Below are 15,111 nucleotides of genomic sequence, written 5' to 3' on the forward strand. Positions count from 1 at the left end.
GGATAAGTGTAGTTTTCTCACCTTAAACATGACATTGATTTCTCCCCCCAAAGGATCCGCATTCAGCATTGCTACTTTGAGAGGCACAGCGTTAGAGTTGAAGAAGGAGCAGCACTGCAATGCAACAACACAACACTGAGTGTGAGGGAGCGACACAGATACAGCACTGCAACGCAACAACACAACACTGAGTGTGAGGGAGTGACACGGACCCAGCACTGCAACGCAACAACACAACACTGAGTGTGAGGGAGCGACACGGACACAGAAGAGGTGCTTACTACAACTTTCACAAACACACACAGCCAGCTCACTGTGAATGTAACATTTATTTAACTCCTGATTGTCTCATGGTTCTTCCTGCTGTATGTAGTTTATTTTATTAATGTGTAATAATATAAATGTATATGTTAAAAAAGAAACATAATGAAAAGAAAAAGTGAACACACACACACACAAACAAAAGAAGAGTTAACACTAGCATAAAAGTGAATTTTGAACTTATTGTCCCTGTTGTTTTTCTTTAAATTATAGCAAATCAAACAGCAGATGTTAACTAGTATTTACATAATCTGTCAATAATGTATGCAAATATCTCTTGAAATTTAAACATAGCATATATTAGTAGCTTCTCTATAAAGGCAGAAAACCAAAAACTTAAAAACCTGGTGCAAGGCAGATCGATGTGAGTGCAGGCCAGCCTGGTCAACAAAGTGAGTCCAGGACAGCAAAGAGTACTCACAGAAACCTTGTTTTAAAACAAAACAAAGCAAAGCAAAGCAAAGCAAAACAAAACAAAACAAAACCTGGTACAAAACCTTTTACTGACCAATTGAACTTCTAAGTATCTGAATCTCTTAACAGGACACACAGCTGTGTGACACTCATCCTGATCTGGGACAACAGCTCCATAGGTAATGAATTTCATCAGTTCACATATGTACTGATGAAATTCATTACCTATGTAATCAAATACTAATACTTTAATAATTTCACAGAAGAGATAAAGTCACAGTTTACCTATGTTTTGTTGGACTGGGGAATGAACTCAGGGCCTTACAAATGATAGAGAAATGCTCTGCTACTGAGCTACAAAATCTAACCTTAAAATAAAACTTAACAAAAAGCTAGTGTGAGATCATAACCCTAATTTACAAACACAAACAAAACCCAAAATAGTACAGAACTCTGACACTATGTATTTCAGGAATATCGATTAGGTAAACTAGGTCTAACGTCAGACATGCTTTTCTACATGCTTATAGACCACAGGCCTCAGTCTTGCTTGTATTAACCAACTCTCTTTTGTTTTCTTTCTTTCTTTTTTCTTTCCTTTCTTTCTTTCCTTCCTTTCTTTCTGCCTTTTTTTCTTTTCGAGACAGGGTTTCTCTGTGTAGCCTTGGCTTTCCGGGACACTCTCTGTAGAGCAGGCTGGCCTCTAACTCACAGAGATCCACCTGCCTCTGCCTCCCGAGTTCTGTGATTAAAGGTGTGTGCCACCACACCCAGATAGAACTGTCTTCTTTTTGTTCAACTTGAGAGTATTGTGTTACCTTAATATTTAATTCTTTTGCCACTAGACTTGGTTTGAGAGGAAGACGGCATTTATTTCTCAGAAAAAAGGACTGTACTCGTTCCATACTCTTTTGGAGGACGACCTAGGAAAAAGATTGCTTCTGTAAGTACACCATGAAAATAAAGATCTACTCATTTGAGTTTGTACATATGTGCTAGCTGGCCAGTGAGTCCCAGCACTGAGCTTCAGGTGGGTACCACTGTGCTGCCTGTTCACATGGGCACTGGGGAATCCAAATCCAGGCTTGTGCTGCAAGCACTTTCCTGTCAGAGCCATCCTCCAGCACCAAAGATCTGTTCTTTGAAATTTTCATCTATGTATATACAATGATCTTGCTTGTACCCACCTCCTCCTAATCCCAACATGCCTCCCTCCCAACATCATGAACTCTTTTTTCCTCTGTAACACACTGATGCCCATATACACAAGGGTATAAGGTTATGGGAAACCTACTAGTGGCCACCCACCAACATTTACCCATTATTTTATTTTTAAGACAGGGTCTCACTATGTTTCCCTGGCTGGCCTGGAACTCACTATGTAAACCAGGCTGGCCTTGAACTCAGAGATTTTCCTGCCTCTACCTCTCAAGTGCTGGGATTAAAGGCATCCACCATCATGCCTAGACAGGTATAACTTCTTAGAGAAAACAAGATATCTAACAGAGGTCATAATAGGTAAAAATGTACATAGCTCTTAACTATTTTGTCTATAGGAATCTCCCATAAAGAAATGAAAGCAAGCCTGGAGCAGTGACACGTGTCTACAGAACAAGCTACTAGGGAGATTGAAACAGGACTACAAGACAACTTAGGAGCTTGAGACCAATTTGGGCAACACAGTGAGACTCCAATTTTTCAAACAGAAAATGAAAGAAATAAGAAATGCTAGAGGTCCGGGTTCCTAGCACCAGGGAGGCATAGGCAGGTGGATCTTTGTAAGTTCGAGGCCAGCCTGGTCTACAGAGTGAGGCCAGGACAGCCAAGGCTACACAGAGAAACCCTGTCTCGAATAACCAACCAACCAAACAGAAAAAGAAATGTGAGAGGATGGGTAAAGATGCATGCAGTAATATCCACAGCAGCATTACTTGGGAATGGAAAAATGTATAAACAAAATGCACAGAGCTCTAAATACTTTGTGACATTATATACCTATTGAATGTGAACTGTAACTATATGTCCTGACAAGAATTCTCCAAGATAAAGCGAAAAGAACTATTTTTAAAAACACAAAACAACAAAACAAACCCAAAACCACCCAAAAAACAAAAACAAACAAACAACCCAACCAGATCGTAATATATTCAAAATTGATCTATAGATTCAACATAGTTGTTATTAGAACTCCAACTGCTAAGTGAGAAGAGAACGCTTAAGAACTGTGATAAGGGTGCCGAAGTGAAGCTCCTGGCGGCTTCTGGAGGTCGGTGGGGAAGCATTCAGTTATCCTTACGGGGCTGGCCACTATGAGTCTGACCATGTTCCAGTGAGTATATGGGCAACATAAATTATACTTGGTATTTTTTTCCTTTTTCTTCTTCTTTTGTTTTGGGAGAGGTCATAAGGGCTAGGGGTAGACCTGGGAGGACTGGGAAGTGAATGGCATTGGGTTGTATTATGTAAAATTTCCAAATAATCAATAAAATCATTAAATAAAAAAAAAGTACCAACTACCCAAGTGAGGTGGCATGCATCCATAGTCCTAGTACTCAGGAGGCCTAGACAAGAGGGTACAGGAGCCAGGCCAGGCCAGCTACAGAGAAAGATTTGTCTCAAAACAAACAAACAAACAAAGGACAGAATGAAATATTTGCATTCTCTCTCATGGGTACATACCTGTCTGGTTGATCCACTAGCCTGCCTTACTTTTTCTGCCACTCCTCCTAAAAGTTGTACAAGTTTCATCTGCTTGGAAAGTTCTTCTCTGAGTCCTTTTCCTCCTACTGAGAGAAGAGCACCCAACACATGTTCATATCTGCTTCCAAAATGTGTATCATGCAAAGCATCCTTGAGAAGCCTAATGGAAAAATAAAAAAACAAAACACAATTATATCAGCCACTTCTGTGAACTAGATGGAACTCTCGCAAAGGCCAGTTTAACAAGTTCTATTTTGGATACCTAGGAAATTAAATAATATAAGCAAAAAAGCTCCATTAGTTATTGTAAAGCCATAATGTGCAAATATTGGCAATTTTATTAATTTTGGTTGTTAAAATTATTATGATGATGATGATGTTTTTCAAGACAGGGTTTCTCTGTGTAGCCCTGGCTGTCCTGGACTCGCTTTTGTAGACCAGGCTGGCCTCAACTCACAGCGATCCACCTGCCTCTGCCTCCCAAGTGCTGGGATTACACGCATGCACCACTGTGCCTGGCTTGGTTTAATTTTTTTTATTGTTTTCAATTAATTAATTAATTAATTTACTGCATATATAGTGTTCTGACTGCATGTACACCTGCAGGCCAGAAGATGGCACCAGATCTCATTAGAGATGGTTGTGAGCCATCATGTGGTTGCTGGGAATTAAACTCATGACCTTTGAAAGAGCAGACAGTGCTCTTAACCTTTGAGCCATCTCTCCAGCCCCTTTCGTTTTTATTTTTAAAGACAAAAATCTTAGCTTCCTTAAAATAACAGATTCACTATACAGCTGGTTACCCACAGCAAATATCATAAGCACACTATTTATATTTAACGATTATGTCAACTCCGTCAATACCCGCAAAAGAAAGAAGCTACTTGATAAAATTTAAATCTTACCAATACAAACTGTGTGCTATCTGGATATTTCCCAAAGCCCTGGACAGAAGGAAGCGCACTAGTGAACTATTTAAGTAAATTTCATATTTCAGAGCCTATGTGTAAGAGGAAATAAGAGTTATTAGCAGTCAAACAATGCTAAATTGTTCAGATAAAACCATTAAATATATAGACTAAATAGTACTCGTTGGTGAAAAGATGATACTTATAGAAATGAAGTAGCTAGGTTTTATAGCTCAATGGTAGAACGCTTGTCTAACAGAAGCAATGCCGTTCTCTCAACTGTCCTGGAACCTATTTCAAATAAAAACCACATGAGTATAGGCCAAGTTATAAATCAACAGGAATACTACTTATTAGCTATGTTTCACTGGCAAAGCAAAAGAAAAAAAGCCCAAGTCTGACAAATTCTGAAATTCTGAGATTTAAGAAGCCTGAGAGTTACAAATCCACATGGTCATATGGCAAACTCAAGAGAGGGGGACACCAGTTATGGGGGGTCATGCTGTATCCTCACACGGTGCCCTCAACATTTCTGCTAGTACAATGGCATTTTAAAATAGACAACGGGTCCCACAGTCAGTTCCCTACCCACTGGAACTAGGTAGGGTAGGTAAGCAGGAAGCCAGGTAGTCTAGTAAAAACTCCTACCTGCACAAACTGTGGGAGAAGATCTGCTAGCTCATCATCACTAATGGCCTCGATCCAGTTCACAGCTAGAGAGCGTACTTCCTGATCAGCAAATCTACAATATCAGAAAATCAAGATTCAACAGTGATTTCTTGCTAATGCAGCTACATTAACTGAAACCACAATTTTAGTCTATCCCAGATGAAGAAGATCCAAATGGCTCTCACTCAAAATCAATGTGCTGTGTGGCAGTGCAAGCCTTTAAATTCATCTCTTAGGAGGCAGCGTCAATCCGATCTGTGAGTCCAAGGCTAGCCTAGTCTACAAAGGAAGTTCCTAATGGAATCTTCCTAAGCACTTAGTTCTAGTTGAACCTCCCCTACATCTCCACTTTGTCTTGTTCTTTGTTTTTTGAGACAAAGTTTTGCTGTGTAGCTTTGGCTGTTCCGGAACTCAATTTGTAGACCAGACTGGCATCAAACTCAGAAATCCACCTGCTTCTGCCTCCCGAGTGCTGGGACTAAAGGTGAGCACCACCATTGCCAGGTTCACTGCCTCTGTCTTCCGAGTGCTGGGACTAAAGGTGAGCATCACCATTGCCGGGCTCACTGCCTCTGTCTTCCGAGTGCTGGGACTAAAGGTGAGCACCACCATTGCCGGGCTCACTGCCTCTGTCTCCCGAATGCTGGGACCAAAGGTGAGCATCACCATTGCCTGGCTCACTGCCTCTGTTTCCCGAGTGCTGGGACTAAAGGTGAGCACCACCATTGCCTGGCTCACTGCCTCTGTCTCCGAGTGCTGGGACTAAAGGTGAGCACCACCATTGCCGGGCTCACTGCCTCTGTCTCCCGAGTGCTGGGACTAAAGGTGAGCACCACCATTGCCTGGCTCACTGCCTCCACTTAACTCTTCCATTCCTACTATTCCCTCTTCTACTTTCGTATCATACGTGTTCTATTACCCTCCCACCCTTTCCTTAATACCTTTCTTTTTTCTAAAGTAGGAAAAATTGTGTAAATACAAATTCAATTCCCAGATTATTACAAAACTTTAGTGTCATAAAAACTAATTTTGTCCCCATCATAAAATACTATCAATATTTATAAATTCAGATCTTTGAGTTTGAGGCCAAACTGGCCTACAAAGTGAGTTCCAGGACAGCTAGAACTATACATAGAACCTGGCCCCCCCACAAATAAATATGTATGTATTTGGGGGGAGGGTTCAAGACAGGGTTTCTCTGTGTAGCCTTGGCTGTCCTAGACTTACTTTGTAGATCAGGTTGGCCTCGAACTCAGAAATCCTCCTGCCTCTGCCTTCCCAAGTGCTGGGATTATAAGTGTGCACCACCACAGCCAGAAAATTATATAATAACTATTAAGAATTATTATTCAAGGGCTGGAGAGATGGCTCAGCTGTTAAAGGCTAGACTCAGAACCAAAAATATAATAGTTCGGTTCCTAGCACCTACGGCTGTCTCTCCAGATACACACACACACACACACACACACACACGAATTATTATTCAAAAATAGTCACTTAATTCTTTCTTAAGGTTAAGTTTTTAAAAAAGATTTTATTTATTTACTTGTTTGTTTATTTATTTATTTTGTATGCAATGTTCTGCCTGAATGGCAGAAGAGGGCACCAGATCTCACTATAGATGGTTGTGAGCCACCATGTGGTTGCTGGGAATTGAACTCACTGAGCCATCTCTTCAGCACTAGGTTAGGTCTTATTTTTATTTATTTATTTATTTTGGTTTTTCGAGACAAAGTCTCTCTGTGTTGTCTTGGCTGTCTTGGACTCACTTTGTAGACCAGGCTGGCCTCGAATTCACAGTGATCCACCTGCCCCTGCCTCCTGAGTGCTGGGATTAAAGGCATGCGCCACCATGCCCGGCTCTAGGTTAGGTTTTAAATGACACAAAATGCTTTCTTGACCATTTCAATGAAAAAGATTAGGTTTATGTAAACTACATGTACACATTTACATTACTTTATGCTGTTTTCATGTTAAAAGGGAATATCCTGCAGCATAACATGTTAATGGAAAATTTGACAATAAAACATCAAATAAGTGTATTTGACTTACTTTGCATCAAGAAGCTCCAATGCAGCTAACGGGCACAATGGTGGCCACTGGTGCAGCAATGAGTAAGTTTTGCCAAGATTAGCCCATTTCCAGTTTGGGGCACTTGTTAGAATCTTAGGAAGACAATTTGGATGTTTGAGGCAATAATAGCGTTTTTCCCACAGAAAGACCTTATCTTCTTTAGAAAGTCTGCATATATAAGAGAATTAAGTAGAATTATAAATACAGTTATAATCTCAATAATTAAAAATTTAAAGAAGAAATGTATTCATTTGTGACAGTCACCTCTGGATACTGCTAATACTAATATGAAATAGAAATATTCAATGTACAGCAAACATCACTAATCTACCCTCACCTGGAGATGAAAATCGTTTTGCCTTGACAAAAGCACCATGTTAGCCGGGCATGGTGGCGCACGCCTTTAATCCCAGCACTTGGGAGGCAGAGGCAGGTGGATTGTTGTGAGTTCACGGCTAGCCCGGTCTACAAAGTGAGTCCAGGATAGTCAAGGCTACACGGAGAAACCCTGTCTCAAAAAACAAAAAACAAAAAAACCAACCAAACAGAAGCACCATGTTTAGTAAAATGAAGGGTAACTCCAACAAGATGTCAAAGCACCACAAAGCTAGAGCTGAGTGAGTAGAGCTCACCCTATGAGACTGCAAGGACTGCATCCACACAGTAAGACAGCAAGGACTGCATCCATACAAGCAAAATCAATGCAATGGAGAAAACAAATGCTGGGATGAACTTTTAGAGAAGCACAAAGTTGAATTAAAAAACAGTCAAAATGGGAAAATATATTTTGGAGACAAATTCTGAGTTCACTTCAATGACATGATCCTGAAATATTTCACTTTTATTACTTCTTCTTTTTGTTTTGTTTTGTTTTGAGACAGGGTTTCTCTAACAGCTCTGGCTGTCCTGTCCTGGAACTCTCTTTGTAGACCAGGCTGGCCTGAAACTCACAGAGATCCATCTGCCTCTGCCTCCAGAGTGCTGAGATTAATGGCATGGGCCACCATGCCTGGCTCCTTACTCATTCTTTTTGAGGCAGGATCTTATGTAGTTCAGGCTGGCCTCAAACTTGCCATGTAGCTAAGATTGTTCCTCTTGCTTCCATTGCCTGTGTGAGAATTACAAGTGTGCAACAACATGGCTGGCTGACCTACTTACCTTTGAGACTTTAGCACACAAGTACGACACATTCTTCTCATGTTCAGTATGAAAAAACCCACAAATATGACAAAAAGTGCATAACGAAGTTGTGCTAGCTAAGACAGCTTAACATAAGCTATAGTTTTCTGAGAGGAGGGAACTTAAACTGTATGTGTGTGTATGTGTATACAATGGTGTGTGTGTATGCATGTGTATACAATGGTGTATTGTATACAATGGTGTGCATGTGTGTGTGCGCGCACACGCGCGTGCTGGGCATGCATGCCATGGAGCGTGTGTACCAGATGACAACATGTGGCCAGGCTCCACTGCAAGCACATTATCTGCTGCACCACCTTGTTAGCTGATGTAAAGATTCTTTATAGGTTAAGCAAATTAATCAACTGGTACCTACTGTAAATATATTTCTCAGCCTGTCTGCCTTTGATAATACAAGAAGGACTGGAAGATGGCTCAGCTGGGAAACTGCTGGGGTTTGCTTTGTTCTAAAGGATCTGGGTGCTAGAGGTGGAGACAAGCAGATTGTTAGGGCCTGATGGTCAACCAGTCTACTCAACTTGCTGGCAAGCTCCAGATTCAGTCAGAGACCCTGTATCAAAAACTGCTGAGCCCAGCAACTTAAGAGCACTGACTGCTCTCCTAGAGGACCAGGGTTCAATTCCCAGCACTCACATGGCAGCTCACAGCTGTCTATAACTCTAAGATCTGATACCAGCACATAGGCATACATGCAGGCAAAACCTCAATGCACATTAAAAAAAAAAAAAAAAGATTTTATTATGTATACAATGCTGTGTCTGCATGTACACCTGAACACCAGAAGAGGGCACCAGATTTCATTATAGATGGTTGTGAGCCACCATGTGGTTGCTGGGAATTGAACTCAGGACCTCTGAAAGAGCAGCCAGTGCCCTTAACCTCTGAGCCATCTCTCCAGCCCACCAATGTACACTGAAAAAAAAAAATTAATTGTTTAAAAAAAAGTAAGATAGAAGCCGGGCGTGGTGGTGCACGTTTTTAATCCCAGCACTGGGGAGGCAGAGGCAGGCGAGAAAACCCTGTCTCAAAAAAAAAAAAAGGTGGCGAGTGATCAAGGAAGATACTTAATGCTGACTTAATACCCTCTATACACATACATGTATGCACATACAAAAAGAAAAAATAGGTCTGGGTAAGTGGCTCAGTGAATAAAGTGCCTGCTGTGCAAACATCAGGACCTGAGAGCAGATTCCCTAGCATGAACATAAAAGTTTGGTGCGGCAGTGTGCATCTGCAACCCCAACATTGGGAACAAAGAGGCAAGAGGGTCCCTCAAGCTCCCTAGCCAGCCAGCCAAGTGGTGAACTCCAGGTTCTGTAAGAGTGTCTCAAAATATGAGTTACACAGAGAAGACACCCCACGCAGACATCTCTCCAATGGATGGAGACACACACACACACACACACACACACACACACACACACACACACACACACACACACACGCATGCACGTGCGCGCACTATAGATATACTTGATTTATACAATCTCTCACTGGCGGGGTTGGGGTCACTGTGCACTCCCAGCCCTGCAAAGCCTGCTCCACAGCAAAAGCACTTCTAACTCATGGGCTATCAGCCTGAGCTGTACGCCACAGCAGAGTCCCGAGAGAGCAGTAAACGAAGCGTACCCGAATGATGAGTCTCTGTGAAGAATGTCCACAAGTTTCCCCTTTACGTCATTCTCCAGCGTTTCCAACTTGTATTGCTGTATGACGCTTTTATCAATTTGGGGTGATGTATAAATAATGTCAAATGAAGGAGAAGGAAAATCAACCTGAAAAAATGAACAGAAATCACTGAAATTATTTTTTTTTTTAATGTATGTTGTTTGTTTGTTTGTTTTTCCAAGGCAGGGTCTCTCTGTGTAGCCCTGGCTGTCCTGGAACTCACTATGTAGACCAGGCTGCCCTTGAACTCAGAGATCTTTCTGCCTCTGCCTCCTGGGTGCTGGGATTAAGGGTGTGCACCACCACCGCCTGGTAAACTCACTCAAATTATAATCCATATTTTCCTTATCAGCATCTTTGTCTTCGGGCAACTGATTTCTATAACAATCTAGGTAAATGTATATTAAGTATATAAAGCTGGTGCTTTTTTCTTTCTGATGACAGTGATTACCAATAGCTGCTCATTCTCAAAAGTATGTTTGTATTTCTCAGGATAGATACGAGGCCTGTTTTGGTCTCTCAGAAACTGTAAACAGTTACTAATCACTATCAATCCAAGTCATGGTACATACGAACACCTTTCACAAAGACACTCACATTTAAGGCCCTTCACCTGTCAAGAGTTCCCATTACCTGCAGCACAATTCTCTCCATGACGTAGCCTTTTTTTGGGATAGAACTTGAATGTGATGAAGTCCAAAGGTAGAGAAGTTTCGTTCCACATGTTAAAAACCTTCATGGACATAAAAAGAATACTGTGACTTTCAGTTTGAAAACCCTAAACACAATGCATCATGATAATCAACTTGAAATGTTGGTAAAAAACAGCATTTCGTTTAATCACACCCTGGAAGGAGTCAGCTGCCACACTGCCTGAGAAGTCAGATAAAATACCAAGTGTGGTGTGGGAACAAAGGGAGGCTAGAAATGCGTCCTGGGGAGAAGGGCATGGAGAAGAGACAGAAGGGACAAGACCGCACACTGTCCCCGTCGCCACTACATAACAGAGAACTGAAAGAAGGCTGTGCCAAAGTTTCCTCCAGAGACCATGACTGCAAGGCCACGGTTTGGATAACAGACCTGCATCTTAACTTTTACCATTAGAGTAAGAGGCCGAGACAATAAGTAACTGCTTTGCCATTGAAACACAACTTATTTGAGTACTCCTCAGTAAATTTTTTTCTCTATAAATACTTAGGAACCAGCACATGTTTGTAATCTCAGTACTCAGGAGGCCAGGACAGGAGAACCTTAAGTTTGGACTAGCCTGGGCTACAATAGTGACTGCCTGCCTAAATAATAAAAAAATAAAAATTAGAGGCTAAAGAGTTGGCTCGGGGTGGAGAGATGGCTCGGAGGTTAGAAGCACTAACTGCTCCTCTAGAGGTCCTAAGTTCACAATCATCTATAATGTGATCTGATGCCCTCTTCTGGCCTGCAAATGTACATGCAGACACAACATTGTATACATAGTAATAAATAAATAAATCTTTAACAGAAAAAAAAAAAAAAAAGAGTTGGCTCAGTGGGTAGACCACTTGTTCTTACAGAGTACCCAGGTTTAATTTCCAGCATCCACACAATAGCTCACAACTGCCTGTAACTCTAGTTCCAGGGAATCCAATGCTCTCTTCTGCTCACTGTGGTCACCATACATGTACATGGTACACAGATATAGTTGCAGGCAAAATATTCATATGCATAAAATAAAAGAAATATAAATATAAATAACTAAATACATTTTAAAAGTCTGAACATAGCTGGGCATGGTGGCCCACGCCTTTAATCCCAGCACTCGGGAGGCAGAGGCAGGTGGATCACTGTGAGTTCGAGGCCAGCTTGGTCTACAAAGCAAGTCCAGGACAGTCAAGGCTACACAGAGAAACTCTGTCTTGGGGTGGGGGTGGGGATGTCTGAACATAGTATCACACATTTATAACTACAGCCTTAGAAAGACGACACCAGGCTCCGTAGGAAAGTTTAGTAATACAAAGTAGCTAAGAACGATATATAAGTGAGCATGTTGTATGACATATTGTAACAAAATATATTTATAAAAATGGGCAGTAGGGGTTGGTAAGATGCTTTAGCATGTGAAGGCTCTAGTTCCTACACATGACAACCTGTAATCAATTCCAAAGACCCACATGGTAGAAGGAGAAAACTGGCTCCTGCAAACTGTCCTTTGACCATCACACACACAGACACTATAAATGTTAAAACAGAAACAAAAACAAAAAAGGCAGTGAGGCTCACGTATGTCAATCATCACCCTGAACTATCAACTGATGGTCTACTTAAAACATTAGCTACAGATTTTGATTGATCATTAATAGATAAATTTTTTCCTAAGATCAATTAAAACTTATTTATTTATTTACTTACTTAATAAGTACACAGTGTTTTGCCACATGCACACCAGAAGAAGGCACCAGATCTCACCATAGATGGTTGTGAGCCACCATGTGGTTGCTGGGAACCGAACCCAGGATCTTTGGAAGAGCAAGCAGTGCTCTGACCCTCTGAGTCATCTCTCCAGCCCCCAAGATTAAACTTAAACCTTTGTGTGTATGAGGGTATAAATAAAGGCTAGAGAGATAGCTCAGTGGTTTATAGCACCTGCTGCTCCTCCAGATGACCTTGGTTTGGCCCCCAGGGCCTGTGCTGGGCAGCTCACAATCACTTGTGACTCCAGTTCTAAGGGATAACTCCAAATCTTCATGACATTATTTCATCTATAAACTGTTTTATGTTTTTCAAAAAATAAACAATTTGAAGGCTGGGGAGATGGTTCAGTTGGTTAAGTGCTCACCCCACAAGCATAGGAACCTGAGTTTGATGTCCAGAACTCATGTTAAGAAGCCAGACGTGCCAGTGTGCGCTTACAATCCCAGTGCTGAGGGAACTCACTGTCTAGCCAGTTTAGCGTAATTGACAAGGCCCAGCCAATGAGAGACTCTCTGCCTCAGAAATAAGGTGGACGGTGTTCTGGAAGAACGGTAATCGGGGCTGTACTTGGGACCCCACATGTACAAGTAGGCTAATGTCCACAGCGGAGATCTTTACAACTCTTAGACCAAGGGCCCATAACACTAAGGACTGGTTAATGAGTTAGAATTCTTTAATCCTGTTGAATCTCTGAAAATGGGGAAAGGTGGGAAGTATTTAAAATAAGAGTTCTTTTAGTATCAAGCTGATAGAACCCTGGCATCCTATCATAATATACGTTACAGAAATAACAGTCATTGGCTATTGCTTTTCTCCTGAAACAGGGAGTAGCAAGCAATCCTCTGCACACCCACTGGTTATACTGAGACCCCAGCAGTAACTACTTTGCTTAGCTTTAGGTGCGTGTCTGTTACTGCTTTTACCCTGTCCTCCAGCCTGTTTGCGATGTACAGATGTGTCATAGAACTCATTATCATAATCTAGCAATACTCACCGTTTAAAGTCAAAAAGAGTCAAGGAGACTTTGCCCAAAGCTTCTGGCCCCTTCCTCTGCCTGTTAGAATCAGGGGAGCTTCCACTGGTTTGATTTAAGATTCCAAACAGAGTAAGATGAAGAATTGACTCTAATGGCAACTGTGATATCTGGATAGGAAAAATGATTCTACAGGGAAGAAAAAAAAATATTTGTTGGTGTTAAGAAAAAAAATTAGATTAAAAGGCTTACAAATCATTTAATGAAGACATAATTTTAGGTGTTTTATTTCAATTCTAAAACAATCTTTAGTTTCCAGTAACTTGGCTAAGTAGCAAGTATGGCTAACTTGTACTGCTAAGTCTTAAATTTCATTATCAGTATAGAACTTCAAAAATACAACATTTCTTTTTGTAAAAATGTCTAAGTACCTACAGATAGGCAGTTTGATAATTAGGCAAAATAAAATTAGATCTTAGTTAAAAAAAAAACCAAACAAACAGTATTTTAAAACACCTAACATTATAGACTATTATCATGTAGACAAGATTTAAGATTTTGGTTGTCTATTCATCAAGAGCTGGATTTCTTGTATAGTGTTATATAATCAACACTTAAGCAAGCAGTTTATAAAATACCCCTCAGAATTCTGTGTAAATTTCTATCCTTGACATGACAAAGTCTAGGAAGAATTAACACTATGTTATTGCAATTGTAAAACAGAGGTTATAAAACACCATTTCTAGAGTTATATGTATATTTCTATCTTTGACATAACAAAAGTCTAGGAAGAATTAATACTATATTATTGTGATTTTAAAATAAAGAGGTTTAAAAGAATACTTCAGAATTTTTTATGTTAATTTCAGTTTGTTTTATAGAATTGTGTAGAAAAATCAACATATTAGTAAGAACTTAGTAGATTTCAGCAAAGATATAATAAAAAGAACGTATACATTGGAAAAATTAAAGAACAAGGCACACTGAAATGATTATAAAAGCAAAAACTCCACTTACAGTTCATCCCATTTAATAAGATAGAAGAAATTCTTGTACGTGCCAACCTTCTTTGACTGAATAGGTTTAAAAAGATCCTTCCCATTGTGAGACAGGGAACATATCAAGTAGTATTTTTCATAACTGGGAAAAGAAAGCTTAATTTGACTTCTAGGTTGTAATAATTATCTGACTAAACAGGTACACTGGCTATTTTTCCCAAGTCACAAAATGCTCACCATTTGTTTTATTTTTTGAAATCCATCTGAAATTTAACCTTTGCAAATTCTACAGAAACAGGGAAATGGTATAACAAAAGAAGTAAGGAGGGAGCGTAAGCCTCAGTGTGGGCATCAGGCTGTAAGAGACCATGGGCTGTAAGCTGCTGCAGGTGCTATGCTCAGTTAGTTCCCAGCGTCAGAGCACAGGTGAGAGACGACAGGCCGTGCGCTGTCCACGCCTAGGTAACACCCAGGAAGGCACGACCAGCATTACCTTCCCGTAGTGCTCCTTCCACTACATTCCTGCTTTTTGTTGAGGTTGGTTTGTTTAGTTTCTTTTGCTCTTTCTTGGCAGTGGTGGAGACGCTGCTTTCCTTGCTCCATCACTGACATGCTCAGCTAAGCATATTGGCCACAGACAGACCCGGCGATTCCGCCAGTCTTCCCTGGCACTGCTGTGGTCTTTCCCTAGACAGCAATGACTTAGTTCCAACCGCTGCACATACAAGTACAGTAAGAC

The 15,111-nt window shown here is 40.8% G+C and overlaps 1 protein-coding gene across 1 annotated transcript in view; it reads right to left on the reverse strand.

Annotated features, from left to right (window-relative positions):
• The window catches only part of Pik3c2a (phosphatidylinositol-4-phosphate 3-kinase catalytic subunit type 2 alpha), a 91,476-nt gene that overhangs the window by 16,921 nt on the left and 59,444 nt on the right, over positions 1 to 15,111 (reverse strand). Inside the window, exons 12-21 of the mRNA XM_051149271.1 lie at positions 14,392 to 14,514; positions 13,396 to 13,563; positions 10,587 to 10,686; positions 9,915 to 10,060; positions 7,065 to 7,253; positions 4,992 to 5,085; positions 4,341 to 4,435; positions 3,415 to 3,595; positions 1,554 to 1,658; positions 22 to 114 (exon numbers count right to left, since the gene is read on the reverse strand). Of these exons, the coding sequence (XP_051005228.1) occupies positions 22 to 114; positions 1,554 to 1,658; positions 3,415 to 3,595; positions 4,341 to 4,435; positions 4,992 to 5,085; positions 7,065 to 7,253; positions 9,915 to 10,060; positions 10,587 to 10,686; positions 13,396 to 13,563; positions 14,392 to 14,514 (1,294 nt within the window). The remainder of the gene's footprint in view (positions 1 to 21; positions 115 to 1,553; positions 1,659 to 3,414; positions 3,596 to 4,340; positions 4,436 to 4,991; positions 5,086 to 7,064; positions 7,254 to 9,914; positions 10,061 to 10,586; positions 10,687 to 13,395; positions 13,564 to 14,391; positions 14,515 to 15,111) is intronic.

Source organism: Acomys russatus, chromosome 7 (genome assembly GCF_903995435.1).
Source record: "Acomys russatus chromosome 7, mAcoRus1.1, whole genome shotgun sequence".
Taxonomy (NCBI): Eukaryota; Metazoa; Chordata; class Mammalia; order Rodentia; family Muridae; genus Acomys; species Acomys russatus.